At 34.8% G+C, this 16,359-nt stretch overlaps 1 protein-coding gene across 5 annotated transcripts in view; it reads right to left on the bottom strand.

Moving 5' to 3' along the window:
• The window catches only part of ARHGAP15 (Rho GTPase activating protein 15), a 616,446-nt gene that overhangs the window by 486,976 nt on the left and 113,111 nt on the right, over window positions 1-16,359 (bottom strand). For all 5 annotated transcript variants that reach the window (XM_024744104.1, XM_024744108.1, XM_024744105.1 and 2 more), the window contains one exon: window positions 3,815-3,904. In XM_024744104.1, the coding sequence (XP_024599872.1) occupies window positions 3,815-3,904 (90 nt within the window). The remainder of the gene's footprint in view (window positions 1-3,814; window positions 3,905-16,359) is intronic.

Genomic DNA, 16,359 nt, shown 5'->3' with positions numbered 1-16,359 from the left:
TTTCTCAACTGAACTTCTATTGAAAAGCTTTGTAAATGCCTGACGTATCCATGAGGAAAGAGAAGGTGACAGAAGTACTGCTTATGTTACAGATGCTGCCTGACAATACTGCCATCCTTTCACATGGTTTTATTTAGTTATTACAAGTATCTCTCTGTAAATGACATTTAGGATTATTTAAGATTATGTTGTAATCCTTTTAATCCTCAGTGCTTTAAATTTCAGGCTAAACACCAAAGAGCAAACTAGCACTTAGCAGAAATGCTTAAAACATGTGATTTGAACATAAATCTTTTTATTCACTCTTTCCCTGATGAAGACCTAGGGTTGCTCTTAACTAAGAAAACTCGTACCACATTTCATTACAATTTACTCGGTTGCTAAATGCTTTCTCAAGCTACATCAAACTTGTGATGGTCCTTGACAATTACGCTAAATGTAGAATTGAACAAAAGTTAGCAGCAATGAACATTTACTAGTTTAACTTAGAGTGTATATGACCTTTATAATAAATACAATATGTCTTTCAGTGTTGGTAGTGTATGTGTGTGGAAAGGACCATTCTATTTCTTAACGTCAAGCTATTACATGTGGGTACATACATTGACACATACATCATATATGCATACATGTATGTACATTTATACTTTAAACACATATGACTTGTCTATGTCTACTTTACATATATATATTATAGAAGTTGCTAAATATCTTTAATATATTATTTATTATTAAAGCTACTTATGTCAAAAACTGCTCTAAAATAGGCAGATGTTCTTGAACTCAGCCAGTGAGCATCATTCTGAATTACTGAGAATAGTTGAATACAAAACCTAATTAGTTAATGCTGGCACAGTTATGTTACTATGTACCAATCAAATAAGATTGAATCTACCTCAAGAGTTTAATAAGACTTTGACTATAAAGAAAATTTGACTTTTAATGCAAAAAGAAAATGAACTCAAATGTCCAAATGACATATACAAAGGAAACAAATGAAATCCTTCGATTTTTTTGTGTCACAAATGTTTGCTTCTGAGTCTTTCAAGCATATCTCAGGCACATGTTTGTTTGTTTTCCTCTTCATTTTAAGTTCAACTTCTCTAGAGACATTGTAATTATGTGGCATATAACTGCTCATCCATCAACTTTTTAAAGACAGATTTCAAATTTTAAATTATTTCTAATTTTGCTTTTCCTTGATTTTTCTTGAACCAAAAATCTCAATAGTCATTAGCTATCTGTAATCTATAATTCATAGACTGAGATTGAACACCATGCCTAATTCAAACTTGGTATTCTAAAGCTATTTCTGATGTAGCACATCGGCTAAAACTGTGATGGTCTTTTTCACTGAGGAAGAAATACTTCATTATCCTGTAGGTAATGAAACCCTTGAACACACACACTCAGATACCCCAACAATGCCTTAATACCATGTTTTTGAGATATAATCATGTTTATTCTGATCATTTGAGAGTTATTCCAGCTAATGTACCTAATCAAATATTGATGCAAGTCATCTAGAGCTAGCTCTCTGACAAATCCTTCCCGATGCTTTTTTGTTAACAGAACTATAAAAGCTATCTATATTGTTCCTCTTGAAACGCTTACTTTCACTATGGATACGTATTAGTCAATTTTACCTAAGCTCATATGTTTAGATGATGAAAAGATTTCAGCATGACAAGAAAACCACATGATTCACCCCAAAAAGAATGAAGCAGGAAATTAAACCTGAAACTTTCTTTAGTTTTATTATTTGCAACATCCTTATCATCACCTCTTGTTTCTCTAAACTAAAGGGTACAAGACAAAAAAAGATAAACTGGATGTAAGAAAACTAAAGTCCCATGAACTGCTCAGGTATCTTACAAACAAAGCTAACTGGCAAGATTTTCACCTCCAAAAAGCTACCAAAAGTGAGAATAGTTTTAATATCTTTGGAAGTACCTACATTAAGAAATAAGAAAAATGAGTAAAATATTATAACAGAGGTAGTCACACCCCGAAAAGGTTAGGATGATAACATATTATCAATGTATTGGTTTAAATATACATCTATGAATATTATATTCACAGCTATGTAAAATTATACTTAAATATTTTCTTCCGTATTCGCAGCCCTGTACACATCATACATATTTGATTATCATCCTCATTTGTGATCTAACTTAACTCTTCATAAGGTTAACAGAAGGAACTGAAAAAGTCTTCCTTAGTTCAACTCCGAGGGTTTCTACTATTCAAGAATTATGTCAGTGTCAAATTTTAATGTCTTTATTTTTGTTTTGTTTTGTTTTTTATAATGTCTTTATTTTATAACATTGATGATTAGGATGCTAAACTCACAATACATAATAAAACTAAACCACTTAGCTCACCCTACCCTGCTCAGAACTAGCCATACTGATTATCTAGGTTGTCACAGAGGCTAGGATTATAGCCCCTAAATTTTCTTATTTATAGCAGAATAAAAAAAAAAAAAGCAAGAGATTGGGAGACAGAGTATATCACTGATCTACAATTCCTCACTTTAAAATAAAATTTAATTTTACTTCTTGTTTCTGTAAGTTCACCTTCTAATCACTTTGGGCTTTAGTCCTTTTATTTCTTGGCAAGTATGTTTAGTGTTATTTCTTTTTTTTTGTTTTTCTTCTTTCCTTCCTTTCTTTCTTCCTCATTTTTGGTTAAAAAGAAAAAGGAAAACAAAAAAACCTCTACCATATAAAAATGAATACCTAAATAGAATTCAACTATAATCAGAAAAATGTTATTCCATAATATGTTAAAAGTGTTTTTTCATGTTGTTTTGTTTTGTTTTTTTAATTAACATAAGTCCAAATTATTTGGCTAGAACTCATTGAGCATTTGGAAAATGCAAAAACAAACTGAAAATCAGTTTTTTCTTCCCAGTGAGAGTTCAGATAAGAAATGTCACCTACCTATACTTCTATAAGACCGAATACATTAATTTTAGTGATACATTTAAGAACAGAATTGACTTTTCTTCAAGTGCTAAAATGGTCTCAGAAGACATTTGATACAATAATTATGATAATCTAGTTCCTACTAAATGATATAAATTCTAAAATATACCTATAAAGTTATTGGTTACTTTGGAGATATAAAAGTAAATTAAATGTCATGTAAATATAGAAAAAGATCAACTTCCATAATCTGAAGTTATTAATTGCCAAAGGGATTTCAGTAATATCATATGTGAAATATTACGTTTTCCCATTTCTTTTCTTTCAAGGATTTCATCTGGTGCTTTCCATTCAAAGGAACATGATTGAAATTATTAATCACAGTTATTTTTTTCCAAAAAATTATACAATATGAAAAATCCAACTTTTATAACTGTTCAGCTCTCTCCATCCCCCAAGTTACACTGGTAAATATAATTTATGACTGGAAAGCAGGAATGGCAATGAATGTAAATAGTTTATCATAATTAGCAAACCTTACTTTGTTTACATCTGAAAGTCCTACATTAAATCTATTTAAGCCAAGCATTCTAGGTTTGAACCAAACAGCTATCATATACACTGCAAAATTCAATGACTTTCGGGTATATAATTAATCACCACACAACATATATTTTGTGTCTAGATAGCAAGCAGTCACCAGGGAAAAACAACAAAACAACCAAAATTCAACAAGGAAGAGAAGCCAGGTTTTTCACAATGACCTCTACACAACTAGTTCATGCACATGAAAACATCGTAACAAGGTAGTCTTGTTTTGATTACCCAAGAGAGCTCAGATTTAGAAGGAATAGGAATAATTTGAATCTATGTAGCATTCTTACCTGAAAGACATTCTTTCTGCTTGATTTTTCTTTGGCCCATTCAATATATGCCCCACACAAATCCACACTTTCTGGTTTGTGCCCAGTTTTCTGCGAACGAAAATGCAATAAGAATAAAAAGCATACAACACTGGAGATGCATGTCAGAAAAAATAAAGCTTTATTGACTTAGCAGCTATATATTTATGGTATAAAGACTTTCTTATCTTTTTTCCAGTTTCAAATAGATATCCTCACCGTCATGTTCATTGCAGCATTATGTACAATAGCCAAAACATGGAAATGACCTGTGTCCATCAATCCATCAATGGATGAATGGATAAACAAAATGTTTTATATAATATAATGTTTTATATTATGTGTGTGTGTGTGTGTGTGTATATATATATATATATGTATATACACACACACGTAAGTTAGGAGACAAATTCTGCATGATTTCACTTTTATGTGGAATCTAAAGTCTAATTCATAGAAACAGGCTGGTTACCAGGCACTGGGGTAACTGGAAGATATTTGTCAAAGGGTACAGACTTTCAGTTTTAAGATGAATAAGTTCTGGGGATCGAATATACAGCATGGTGACTATAGTTAACACTTTACCGTATACTCAAAAATTGCTAAGAGAGTAGATCTTAAACGTTAGAACCACACATACACACGCACAAAAAGGTAACTATGTGAGGTGATGAATGTTACTAACTAACCTTAGTGTGGTAATCATTTCACAGTATATCTGTATATCAAATCACCACATTTCATGCCTTAAACTTACACATTATTAATTGTCAATTATATCTCAATAGAGCTGAAAAAAAGAAAAAACAAATTTAATAAATATTAAGTGCCAACTGTATGCCTTTTAGAAATTCATTTTTCAGACTTTAAGTCTATACACATAAGTATAATGTGTATTTGTATTTAGTAAATTTAATTTAGATCAAATAGATTATGGTGTGTGCCTCCTTTCACACAATACAATGTGTACGTTAGTGAAAAGCTGTTTTTACTTCAGTAATTCATAATAATCAGTTAATAAGAATATCCTCTGTATTTGCCTCTTCATATTTTTATTTAGTTCAAGTGAATCACACTTACATAACTTTAAATTTGCAGAACTCCAAACATTAAACAAAAACTTACCTGTTTGGGAGATTTTTTTACTATTTTTAAAGAAAGTTAAGCCACATTTCAAAGACTCCAACTATTTTCATATGTTCTGAGCTACTCTAGGTTTTCCTATAGAGAAATTCAGTTTCCTCAAGCCATTTGCAATAGAATACTTTAAAATTTTAGTGTAAAAAGCTTATAATATATTTAGACAATGTTAACAGTATGAACTTTAGGTTAAAGCATAAAATTATGGAAAAATGGCAAAAATTTTATAAGAAATCTGTCCACAATTGTTGCCTCATAGCCACTATGTTCTATCGGTTTAAAAGAAATAACTTATTTTTCAGAAGAAGCCAGAAATATGGGGTTTTTTAATAGCAAATTGTGAGATTTTTTGATCTTTGGCAACTCAATAAAAATTTTTTTGGAAACATTATACAGGCCAAGCATAACTTTCCTTCAGGATAAATTCAGCTGGCAAGATGACAATTGATAGCATAGCTTTCCTTTGTTATTTGGTAGTAATCTCAGGAAAAACTAATCAAGATGAGCATGACTCTTATGGATGCTTCAGATACTGAAATATTTTTACTGTTTTCCCATAATCTGCCACCCAGGTCATCACGGCTGTGGAAAATCTCAAGGCACAATAATAATGTTCATTGTTGAGTGATTTATGACATAGAAAAATTAAGAAAACCTGCTTCTACAGTTAATTGAATTATGGGACACTCAGAACCAATAAACATATATAACAAAAAAGATTATCTCTCCCACGTAATGTAGTCAGGAAAAAAAAGATGGAATATGATTTTATATAAGAAGAACTTTTTATGGGCCAAACACTTCTTATGTGTTTTATGGCTATCAATTCTTTTAATTCTTATAATACCTGTATGTATTATTATTTTTTAAAATAAATTTATTTATTTATTTTTGGCTGCGTTGGGTCTTTGTTGCTGTGTGTGGGCTTTCTCTAGTTGTGGTGAGCAGGGGCTATTCTTTGTTGCGGTGTGTGGGCTTCTCATGGCAGTGGCTTCTCTTGTTGCGGAGCACAGGCTCTAGGGGCATGGGCTTCAGTAGTTGTGGCATGTGGGCTCAGTAATTGTGGCTCACAGGCTCTAGAGCGCAGGCTCAGTAGTTGTGGGGCACGGGCTTAGTTGCCCCGCTGCATGTGGGATCTTCCTGGACCAGGGCTCGAACCCATGTCCCCTGCACTGGCAGGTGGATTCTTAACCACTGCGCTACCATGGAAGCCCAGTAGGTATTATTATTATTACCATGTTACAGGTAAGAGAATATGCCAGAATGGTTAGGTAACCTTTCCCAAGGTAACATAGGTAGAAAAGGAGGTGCCAGGATTTAAATGCTAGCAGTCCCTCCAGAGTCTGTTTTTAACCACTATGTAGTCCTTAAAAATTGAATATACACTATGATCATATTCATGCTAAAACATGAAACATTTTGGGAAAAGATATGCTTTTCTTACTAGACTAGTACAGACATATTGATCTAGTTTCCGTCCTTCTCTGTTGAACTTGATCTTCCCATTGGGCCTTTACACCACCTGTTTACCTGGAATACCTCCCAATCTTCACATGGCTGACTCCTTCTTCTCCATCATGTCTCAGCTGAATGTCACCTTGTCAGAGGTCTTCTCTCTGACTGTCTTATATAAAATCATGGCATTCCAGAACTCCTGATTACTCTCTACCTATTTATTTTAATTTCACCACAGCCTTCCTCCCAACAGAAATTTATATATATATATATATATATATATGTGTTATATATAGTTTTATATGCTGACTGTTTTTCTCCCACTGGAATTTAACTCCCTGAGCTGGGACCTTGTTTGCCTTTTCCTCCACTATTTTTCCAATGTATGGAACAGTGCTGGTACATAGTTGTTGTTCAATGAATATTTGCTAAATTTGTGCATGAAGGAAAATACCAAAATGCAACTAGCATTTGTGCTTTGGAAGGAAGGTTTGGGCGTCTTAAAATTCCTAACTTTACAACAAGCAAGATTTGTATTTGGTCTAATGGTTAAGCAGTCTTTGCTTTGTGATTTGGCAAAATGTAAACAGTTTAATGGACTCATATGTGGATTGAACATAGGATTTCACAGAATCATGCAATAAACACTTACTGTATATATACTAAGTGTGAGTGTGTTAGCTACTGTGTTGGCCTATATCTTGACTCTTCCTTTAAGAATCGTATCCTAGCCTCAGACTCTGTATAATTATCTATAGACTAGAGAAAGAGAGAGAGCTAGAGGAGACTTATGGGTAAAAAGCAATCTAAGCTTTGCCAGTGTGCTTACCATCTAGTTCTGCCAGCTTCTAGCTGTCCTCATCAGCGTCATATGCTAAATCCGATGGCTTTGGCACCTGGCTTGGGTTTATCTCAGTCCGAACACTGCCCATTACACTTAGTCACCTCCTAGTGCTCATTCATGTGACTTTGACCCGTCTCTTACATTCTTCATGAGCTCACTGCTTTACCTCCTCTCCACATTAGCAATCTTCATTGTGCTTTCTGCCTAACAAATCCCATTTTCTGAATCTGCCTTACTCCCATCTTGTTATGTTTGATTTTCGAGGTTATTGAAAACTGCACACCTTTGTGTGTTGTCCCAGCCTCTCAAGTCCTTGATTTCACTTCCTTTCATGTCCAGACCTGTGTCTCTGATTCTGCAGTCAATTCAGCCTCTCTCTCTCTTTCTCTCTCTCCCTCCGTCCTCATTCGATGATCCACTCCACTCTCTCATCCACTTTTTCTTCTTCTACAATCTTCCTCATATTCCTCAATTCTAGAGAAATAACTTGACTACTCATGTAGTAACATTACAAATAATGGCCACCTACTTCAGCTGGGCTTTTGACTCTACTTAGCAATACTATTGTTACTGTGATAAGGACACAACGTATCCATGAAATCATTACCAAGACCAATGTCATGAATACTTTGCAAACTTTTTATGTGCTCCTAGTCAGTTTCTACTCTTCCTCATGGTACCTCTCTCCCAAAGCTTTACCTTTTTCAAGCCCACCAAATGGCTTACTCATAATTCAGAGAGATCATAGAGCCCTGGTGCTAGAACATTCGCCATTCTTCCCTCTTTCATAGTTAGTCTGTGTAATGCAAATGAACAAACAGAAACTTTAATAAATTTCTATATGTCTTGCCCTCTGAAAGCTTTATATCAACTTCTCATTTATTCCTTACAACAAATTTGTGAAGTTAATACCATTGCCTTTAACTGACATGTGAAGAAAACTCAAGCAGGGAGTGGTTAAGTGCCTTACATAAGTTCATGCACTTAATAAGGACCTCAGCTGAGATACGAATTCATTTTTATCTGACTCCAAGTCCCAAGTCCTTATCACAACACAATATACTGCCTCCCCTCCATACCTATCCTTTCCTCCTGCTAGGTCACATAATGCCTTTTTCAGGTCCCAAAGTAAGAATTAACACTTTCTATTTCTTCCTTGTAAGTGTCATCATTTCCCACTTTTGCATCTGTTTCCCAAAATTCTGGACCTGGGTCTGTGACTCTGGTCCACCTGTCCAATGAACTCCCATGTCTGGGCACGACAGTGTCATCTATGAGCATCAAAATTACCTGGCCTATCAGTGCCATATACTGCATGAACTCACAAGGCATGTCTTGTTTTGCCTCAGAGTAAGAGATGCTCCTTCTTCAGCCCAAGGTTTTTCCTCTATAGTTCCTAATTCTATCCAATCTCATTCCTTATTTTCCCTAAAGTAGATTATATCCTTTAGACTATAATCACACTGAAGTGATTATAAAAAAATAAAAACTAGAAGAAAGCAAGCACCAATGCCACAACTTCACATTTTCTCAATCTCACCTATTTCCTTTCATGATTACCAGGATTCTTCAGAGTTTCCTGCAGTCACATTCTCTGCTCCTGTTCTATTCCCTTCTCAACCCACTGCAGTCTTTTATCCCCTTCCTTGGTTAATCTAATTCGTCTTAACCATTAAGGTCAACAGGAACAGTCTGATGCTTTCTTCTCTCCCATCCACATTCTGGTTGAACTCTGTAGTACTATGAGATTCTGCTGGCCCTTCTTAAATCCTCTGTCCTTCAGCTAAGGAGACATTTTCTCTCCAAATTCTTTCACCTTTTATACTTTTCCTTCTTTGTTTTTTTTTTTTTTTCCCCTCACTGACTTCTCTTCCTCAACCAACTTCTTAACTTCTTAAATGTTAGTAATCCCTGGTTTATGGTTCTAGGCTTTCATTATTTCTCATAGTTTACATGATTCCTGTGAGTTTTGATTTTGCCTGTGGCCTGATCTATCACTTATTTATGTTAACTCCCCATGATTCCTCTGGTCCCCAGCTCCCTCGTATGTGTCCAAACTCTATTTTCTAACTATCATTAGGATATAGCACAGACATCTCCTTGAAATCACTGTCTTCTTCTCAGACGTGTCCCCTTTTTTCTATTGCTTGTCTTGACTAATCATTTATCTCCTTCACTCTCTTCACTTTCTTAGTTCTCCTCTTTCCATCAATAGCCACAACCAAAAGGTACAAAGCCCAAATTCCAGAACGAGATCACAATCTCTTTTAAGTTCTTATTTTCTCTCATCTGAATTTCTCTCCTTCCCATTTCCTCTGAACTCAGTAAAAACCATTTCAATTCATTCTCCACATTTTGAATTTTTTTCCTAAAATGCAAATATCACAATATTTCTCCTAGAAAACTTGTTATCTACAAGATAATGTACAAATCCCTTAGTAGAGTATACAGGCTTCTTTTCATCATCCCCCAACCACCTTCTCAGTTCCATTCATCCCTCCTTTTTTCTATACATCAGCAATGCTGAATGCCAGGCAGTTTCCAAAATGCTACATGCTTTCACAACTCTATATTTTGGGGAAGTGAGTATGCATGTACCCTTTTCATCTGGAACACAGTTATTTCTCTCTTCATCCACTCTCTTTGCCTGCCATCTGCCCCAATCCTGCTCATTTTCATGATGTAACTCCAAAATAATTTCCACGAGGCTCTCCTTCACCTCTGCAGGCACAGTCACTCTTTCCTTCTTACCATTTCCCCTACTCTGAAAAACATTTTTTTTTTTTTGTTTACAATTTGTTTTGTTATTCACACATTGCAACTACTTTTTGATGTGTCTCTTTCCCCCAGCTATACAATCAGAGAACAAGCTGGGTTTGTCTTATCGGTCTTCATTTTCCCCAAATTTAGCAAAGTGGCCCAAAGTAAGCACTCAACAGAAGTTTGTTAACCTTTGAATGAATTTATGAACTGGATGGAAAATTGCAACAGAAAATTTCCAGATTCATTCCAATTAATTAATAAAATTAAGAATACAGCTCAGAATTATAGTTTACAAAATGAGAAATATTTAGGACATAAAAATCACTACATTCCCATTTATACTGACCTTTAATAGGAACTGATCTTATGGCAAAATTGAAGCAAATAATAGAGATTTGGGGTGAATTTAAAAGTATGCCAGAAAAAGCTAAAGTGATTTTGGTAAAAGTCAAGCAAATAAAAATATTAGCCTCAAGAAAAGAAAACTAAGATAAGTAAATGAAGGACTATATAAAAATGATCCTAATCAATTGTTTATTTTTACAAAGTTAAAGCAGAAAGACCTAGGCTTGACGAACAACTTTAGGGACTAGGCTTTATTAGAAGGGAAAATTATCAGTGTTTAAGTGTTGTTAAATATTGGAATAAGTAGTTCAGAAAAGTTATAGAATTTACTTGGAAGACAGTCAAGATTTTATTCCATCTGAAATTAAAGAATCCTTTAATAGAAAACGTATTTCTGATTCTACAGCTATAAAACACATGAAAAAGTCTGCTGAACTACATGATGCCAATGTATCACATTGTACATCATTATAAAAATGTACTTTTAAAAATTGACTAAATATAAACTTAAGCCTAAGAGTAGACATATATCTATTCTGGGTAAACTTAAAATATAAATGATTTTTAAATATTTAAATACAATTATTTAAAAGTTACTGCTTCTGGACAATAAAACATAAAAGCCTCTTTGTTGGAGAAATGTGAAGTCATTAAAAATTGATCTTAGGTCTTGTCCACTTCTGATTTTTATTATTCTCTTAGTCCATCTTTACCATTTCTCAATAATAGCTGACAGGGTTGTCTCTCCATAATATATTTTTCTCTGACTTAGATTATACCTTTGGGATTAAGTTTCCCATTTTTCTTTATGGGATATTTGGGAGCTTTTAATGTATATTAAGAAAATATCAAAGGCCAGATGCTCTTTTGCTTGATGGCATTTTCCATGATGAAGATTGGCCATGTGTGTGGGCAACAAATCACTGGGCCACTCATTCTCATACCCTTATTACTAGATGTGGTTGAAAAAAAGTCAAGGCTCAGATTTTATGAAACAGTTTATTAGCTACCATTTTTTATTTTGGATTAATTGCTATTCCAGAATATAGACTCAGATTGTCCTTATCAGTCTGAAACATGAAACACAAAATCTGTTTAGAGGAATTAAGTTTTATCACATAACTGGTTTTGATTCTGGAAAATCAGTCATGGAGGAGGATAAAACTCACTTATAAATTCTCATTTGGGCAAAATGATTTAGGAAAGAGTGCTGAATGGATACCTGATCTTATTAATGTCTAAAGTATGGCCGCTGTCAACATAGAAGAGGATACTTTGATTGTTAAGATGTGGGTTTTATGTATATGAATATAAATGGTGTTAATAATAACTGAAATTGTTTCTCCAGTGAAATTTCTCAGTATATTACAAGACCAAATCAAACCAGATTTTCAGAAAAGCAAAGCCTTGTTAGTGATTTGGGGCACTAGAATGTTATGTGTTTGTTTGTTTGTTTGTTGAGGAGAAAGTATTCTCCCCTTTTTAAGAATTTATTGCATTTATTCCTGAATCAAAATCTTGCTAGAATAAATATAATAGCTTCTATTTAATCTATGTTTGTTGCATGCTTATATTGCCTTAAATTTACACTATGTAAAAACTATTTAATTCTTCAATGTGAGCAATTTGGGCACATTTTTGATGCCTCAGGCACCTCCTCAGATTCCCTCCTTAGACCCTCATTCTTTCAGTCTGCCTCAGTTGTCCCTGTAGATGACCAGTGATGCTTGGGCCCATATGGTCCCACTTCCTGTGGATGACCAGACACCTTCTTGGAATGCAAGGCCCTCCTGGTTGCCAAGGTGCAGACTGGCTTTTAGATCCCTACCACATCCAGATTTGGATAAAATACTATTTTACAGGGTGTAGGATCTGACCTTCTGCATAGCCATCCAAGGGTGTGCCCAGGATCCACATAATACAGGGAGAAAATACTCCGGGTGATAAATTTTAACCAAAAGGAAGCAAGAAATGGGAAGAAACAGGTCGATATATTCCTTCTCCTACCTCCATCCCTTCCTCCTACAGACTGCTTCATGCTTTCTCCAGTTTATTTGCAGCTTTTTTGCAAGTCAAGTGGTGCACCTGCCCAGTGGTTCTCTGTGTCTCTGAGGCTCACTGTAGAGTAGTAGCCAGCATGATAACACATCCTCTCTTCTATTTTGCATCATCTCCTGCCTCACTTCCTTTTTACTTCACTCTCTGTGTCCTGGGCTCATGCCTCCCAAATAAAGCATGGATGCTTAATTTGGGCTTTGTTTTCTAGGGAATCTGGACTGAGACAATTGATGTTACTCTCCTGTGTCAGGGAGGCATAGCTCTCCACTGAAATGTGTGCAGGGCTCTCTCTTCAGGAGTCTAGAGTTGTCATTGGAAAGTATTGGGTTGGCCAAAAAGTTCATTTTGGTTTTTCCGTAAGATGTTACAGGAAAACCCTAAAGAACTTTTTGGCCATCCCAATAGCTCACCAGCCAAAGGCTCCATTTTTTTCTATCCCTCTTTACACCAACCTGTGGCCACATTACCCATTCTCATCACTGGAATGTGAACAAGAACAATGTGAGACACCTCTGGGCTCACAGCTTTTAAAGAGCATGCAGATTTTCCTATGCTCTCTTAACGTTTCCTTCATCTGCCACTAGGGGATGACAGAACCAAAAGATGGGAGAAGCACAATGTAGCAGAAAGCTGACCAGGAATATCTGTTTTGGCCTACGGTATGAGTAAGAAATGAGGTTCTGAAGACATTTTGAATTGTATTTGGACAGCAGGTAGTGTTTCTTTACCTGAAAAATCTTGATATTATTGTTAAGAAAACTAAGACAAGGATTTTGAAGTATACTGTCATTAAGTGAGTTTGTGCATTTGAATCCAATTCTGATTCCAAAGTCTGTTCTCTTAACCACTATACTCAATTGCTTCATGTAATAATAATACCAATAATAAATATAACTAATATTTATTATCTTTGCTGTGTGTCAGGCTTGCTACATCAATTTTCTCACACAATCTCACAACAGCTCTATGAGGTAGGTACTCTTATTAACCCCATACTGCAGCTGAGACATCAAAGAATTGTAGCAACAAATAAAATGTGAACCTGGGATTCCTAACCCAGGTTGTGTGACTTAGAAGCCCCTATTTCTACCTAATATGGTATACTGCTTCCCAGAGCATTTCAATTTAGTAGTGACTTTTAAAGGAAGAATAAATACATATATTCAGTAAATTTAAAAATGCACCGTGGAGTAAAAGTCCGTTTTATCTTAGAGAAATGTAAGCTCTAAATCAGATGTATTACATTGACCAAAATGATAAACCACAGAGAGTCAAGCTTCATAATTAAAATACTTTTCTGAAGAGCCTAAGGTGAGGTTTATTGGACAGTAAGCTATTACCCATTTATAAGGCATCCTATCAATTTCATAGATTTTTGTGGTTATTAAAAATTATGTACGATACAGAATTTATTGTGGTTAATGGCCAAATCTTGAGAAAATTATAACCAGAGAACATGGCTTCATTTATATTAATATCGATCACTTGATTTCATTTTTTTCCTTACACAGTTTGTGTTAATAAAACACTAGAATTCATTTTTCCTTTATTTCTTTGATCTCCACCTGTCATCCTCCAGGTTTTGGACTGTTTTTTCTTTTAATTTTTAAATGTATGTTGAGACCATATGATAGTGCAATCTATGGCTGTACTAATAACCTGCCCTAACGTTAACCATGCTGACTTCACCAGAGCACTATTATTGTGAGAATTTAAAATGCCTTCGTTAGGCTAAGGTTGGTAGATCTATTGTTTGCACCTCCATTTTTATGATCTTTCTGAACACTCACTTTACAAAGATAAAATCATTCCATATTCATTTTATACAGATTACTCAATAATTCATGAATAGCTTGCTGATTGAAAACTATTTTCATCTTTTTTTGCTAAATCACATCATTTTACTCCCATAAATAAGTCCATTTTTTTATTAAAGTTATGCTACAGTGAATGAACATTAAATATACTGCATTATTTAATTAATGCTTGTGCTCATTATCTGCACTGGAAGTAAACAATATTAAGAAAAAGTAAACAAATTATTTTAATGAAGTCTTTTATATTACTCTTTTTTTGCTTTCAAGGTTATGGCTGAATGAGTGGTCTAAAAAAGTTAATAGTTTATTAAATGCCTTGAAAGAGTTTTCTGTCATTAGCAGTAAAATTTGCCAGTGTTTGCCTCTGATTAGAAGTATTAGTACAACGTAAAGTAAAAAACATAAAAGTAGCCCCAAAAATCCCAGTTACGTACACAATCAACATGTTGGCTCCATATCAAACATTCTGGCTTTAGAACTATACAGTTTGAGGGGAGAAATAGTCCCTAAAATGTTTATAATACTTCTGAATTTATGTCAAAAGTGACACTAAGTTTTCTGAGTACCATGAGATAAATATAAAAGGAAGTAAGGTCCACTTGGTCTGATTTTTGGTGGCTGTGGAGACAAGAAATTTCCTAATCAGAAACAGACTTTGCATGATGCATTTATCTCAGTAGGGTACCACACTGAACATATATTCTGGAATCACATGAAAACACCTCCAGGTTGCTACTGGTGCTCACTAATGTGTTGATACACCCATGTTTTGGGCACTGCATATTTTTTAGTTCTTCCTAGATGAATTACCCTGCTTGCTTTCTTTGCACTAGGACTTCTTTAGCAATGACCATGCTGCTAAAAGATCAGGTCATAGGAGAATATTAATATATATTCTGAGTAAGAAGATGGCCTGTGATTTACTAAATGCATGGGGCCATAATAACAGACTTAGCCGTTTTGCTATTATCTTTGTCAATAAGAGCACAGGCGTTATTACTCTCATCTATTTCCATATATTTTTAGAATAGGTTTTTCAGATAATTTAACAAGTCCTACCTTCATTTCTTTAACTGTAGGAAAAATATATCTTAACTCCCCAAACTGTCTCTGAAAACTCTGAATCTCTCTTAATTTGAGCATATGCAGTATAAACTATAAAGGGCTCCACAATGCCTACAGAAAGAAATCATCTCCTCCCACAATCCTGTTCAAGGTCTTTCATGAGCTGATTCCACACTGACTTTCTAACCAAGTTAGAGTGCTTGCTGTCCTACAACAATGTTCCTCAACTTTTTTTGAGGCAATCCCTCACTGGCAGTGCATCCAGACAACTTACAGAAGAAACACAAAATAGTCTGGATTGGGGCATATATACCCTAGGACTCAGGGAACCACCAAGAAACATTTTTAAGAACAATGACCAGCACAGTATGTGGAGCAAGGCAAGCAATTGATAATATCTGGAAAATAAATTAAGGAATTAATTTCCCACATTTTATCATTGCTTACTCCCTTCTTTCCATGTAAAATGTATTCCGCCCCCCCCCCGCCCCCAATTTCTGCAATGAAATCCTATTCAGCCTTCAAAAACTTCCTCAAATGTCACTTCCTCTAATGGATATATTTAGAATCCTTTCCAGCTGGGAGCCATATCTCTCTCCTCTTAGTTACCATGAAACTAACCCATGTCTCTGTTCATGCCATTTTGGAGTAACTATCAATGTCTACCTTTTCACTACAATTACTTGATTTATGGGCATGCTTTCTATTTGTTTCTAGACCCTCAAGTGAAAGATCTGAGTTTGTTTCATTTTTTGTGTCTTTCCTAATACCTAGCACAGTGGCTTAATATCAAGGACCCTAAGTGATATTTCCAGAATGAACTAATGGAGAAATACATAAGCTGACCATTACTTGCAACAACAATTTCCTTGGGAAAGAGCTACCTGTAGCTAAACCTATGGTTCCCCAGCATGTTTTCTTATATATCTTTATCATGTTAGTCATGTTCTATTATAATAAACCTACATATGATTCTGTTTCCCCTACCGGACTATAAACACCTTGACAGCAGGGATCATATATTATTCATCTGGATATCT

This window comes from Neophocaena asiaeorientalis, unplaced genomic scaffold, assembly GCF_003031525.2.
Source record: "Neophocaena asiaeorientalis asiaeorientalis breed wild unplaced genomic scaffold, Neophocaena_asiaeorientalis_V1.1 scaffold11, whole genome shotgun sequence".
NCBI lineage: Eukaryota > Metazoa > Chordata > Mammalia > Artiodactyla > Phocoenidae > Neophocaena > Neophocaena asiaeorientalis.
The sequence above is the reverse complement of the archived record's forward strand: the minus strand, read 5'-3'. Positions and strand labels throughout refer to the sequence as shown.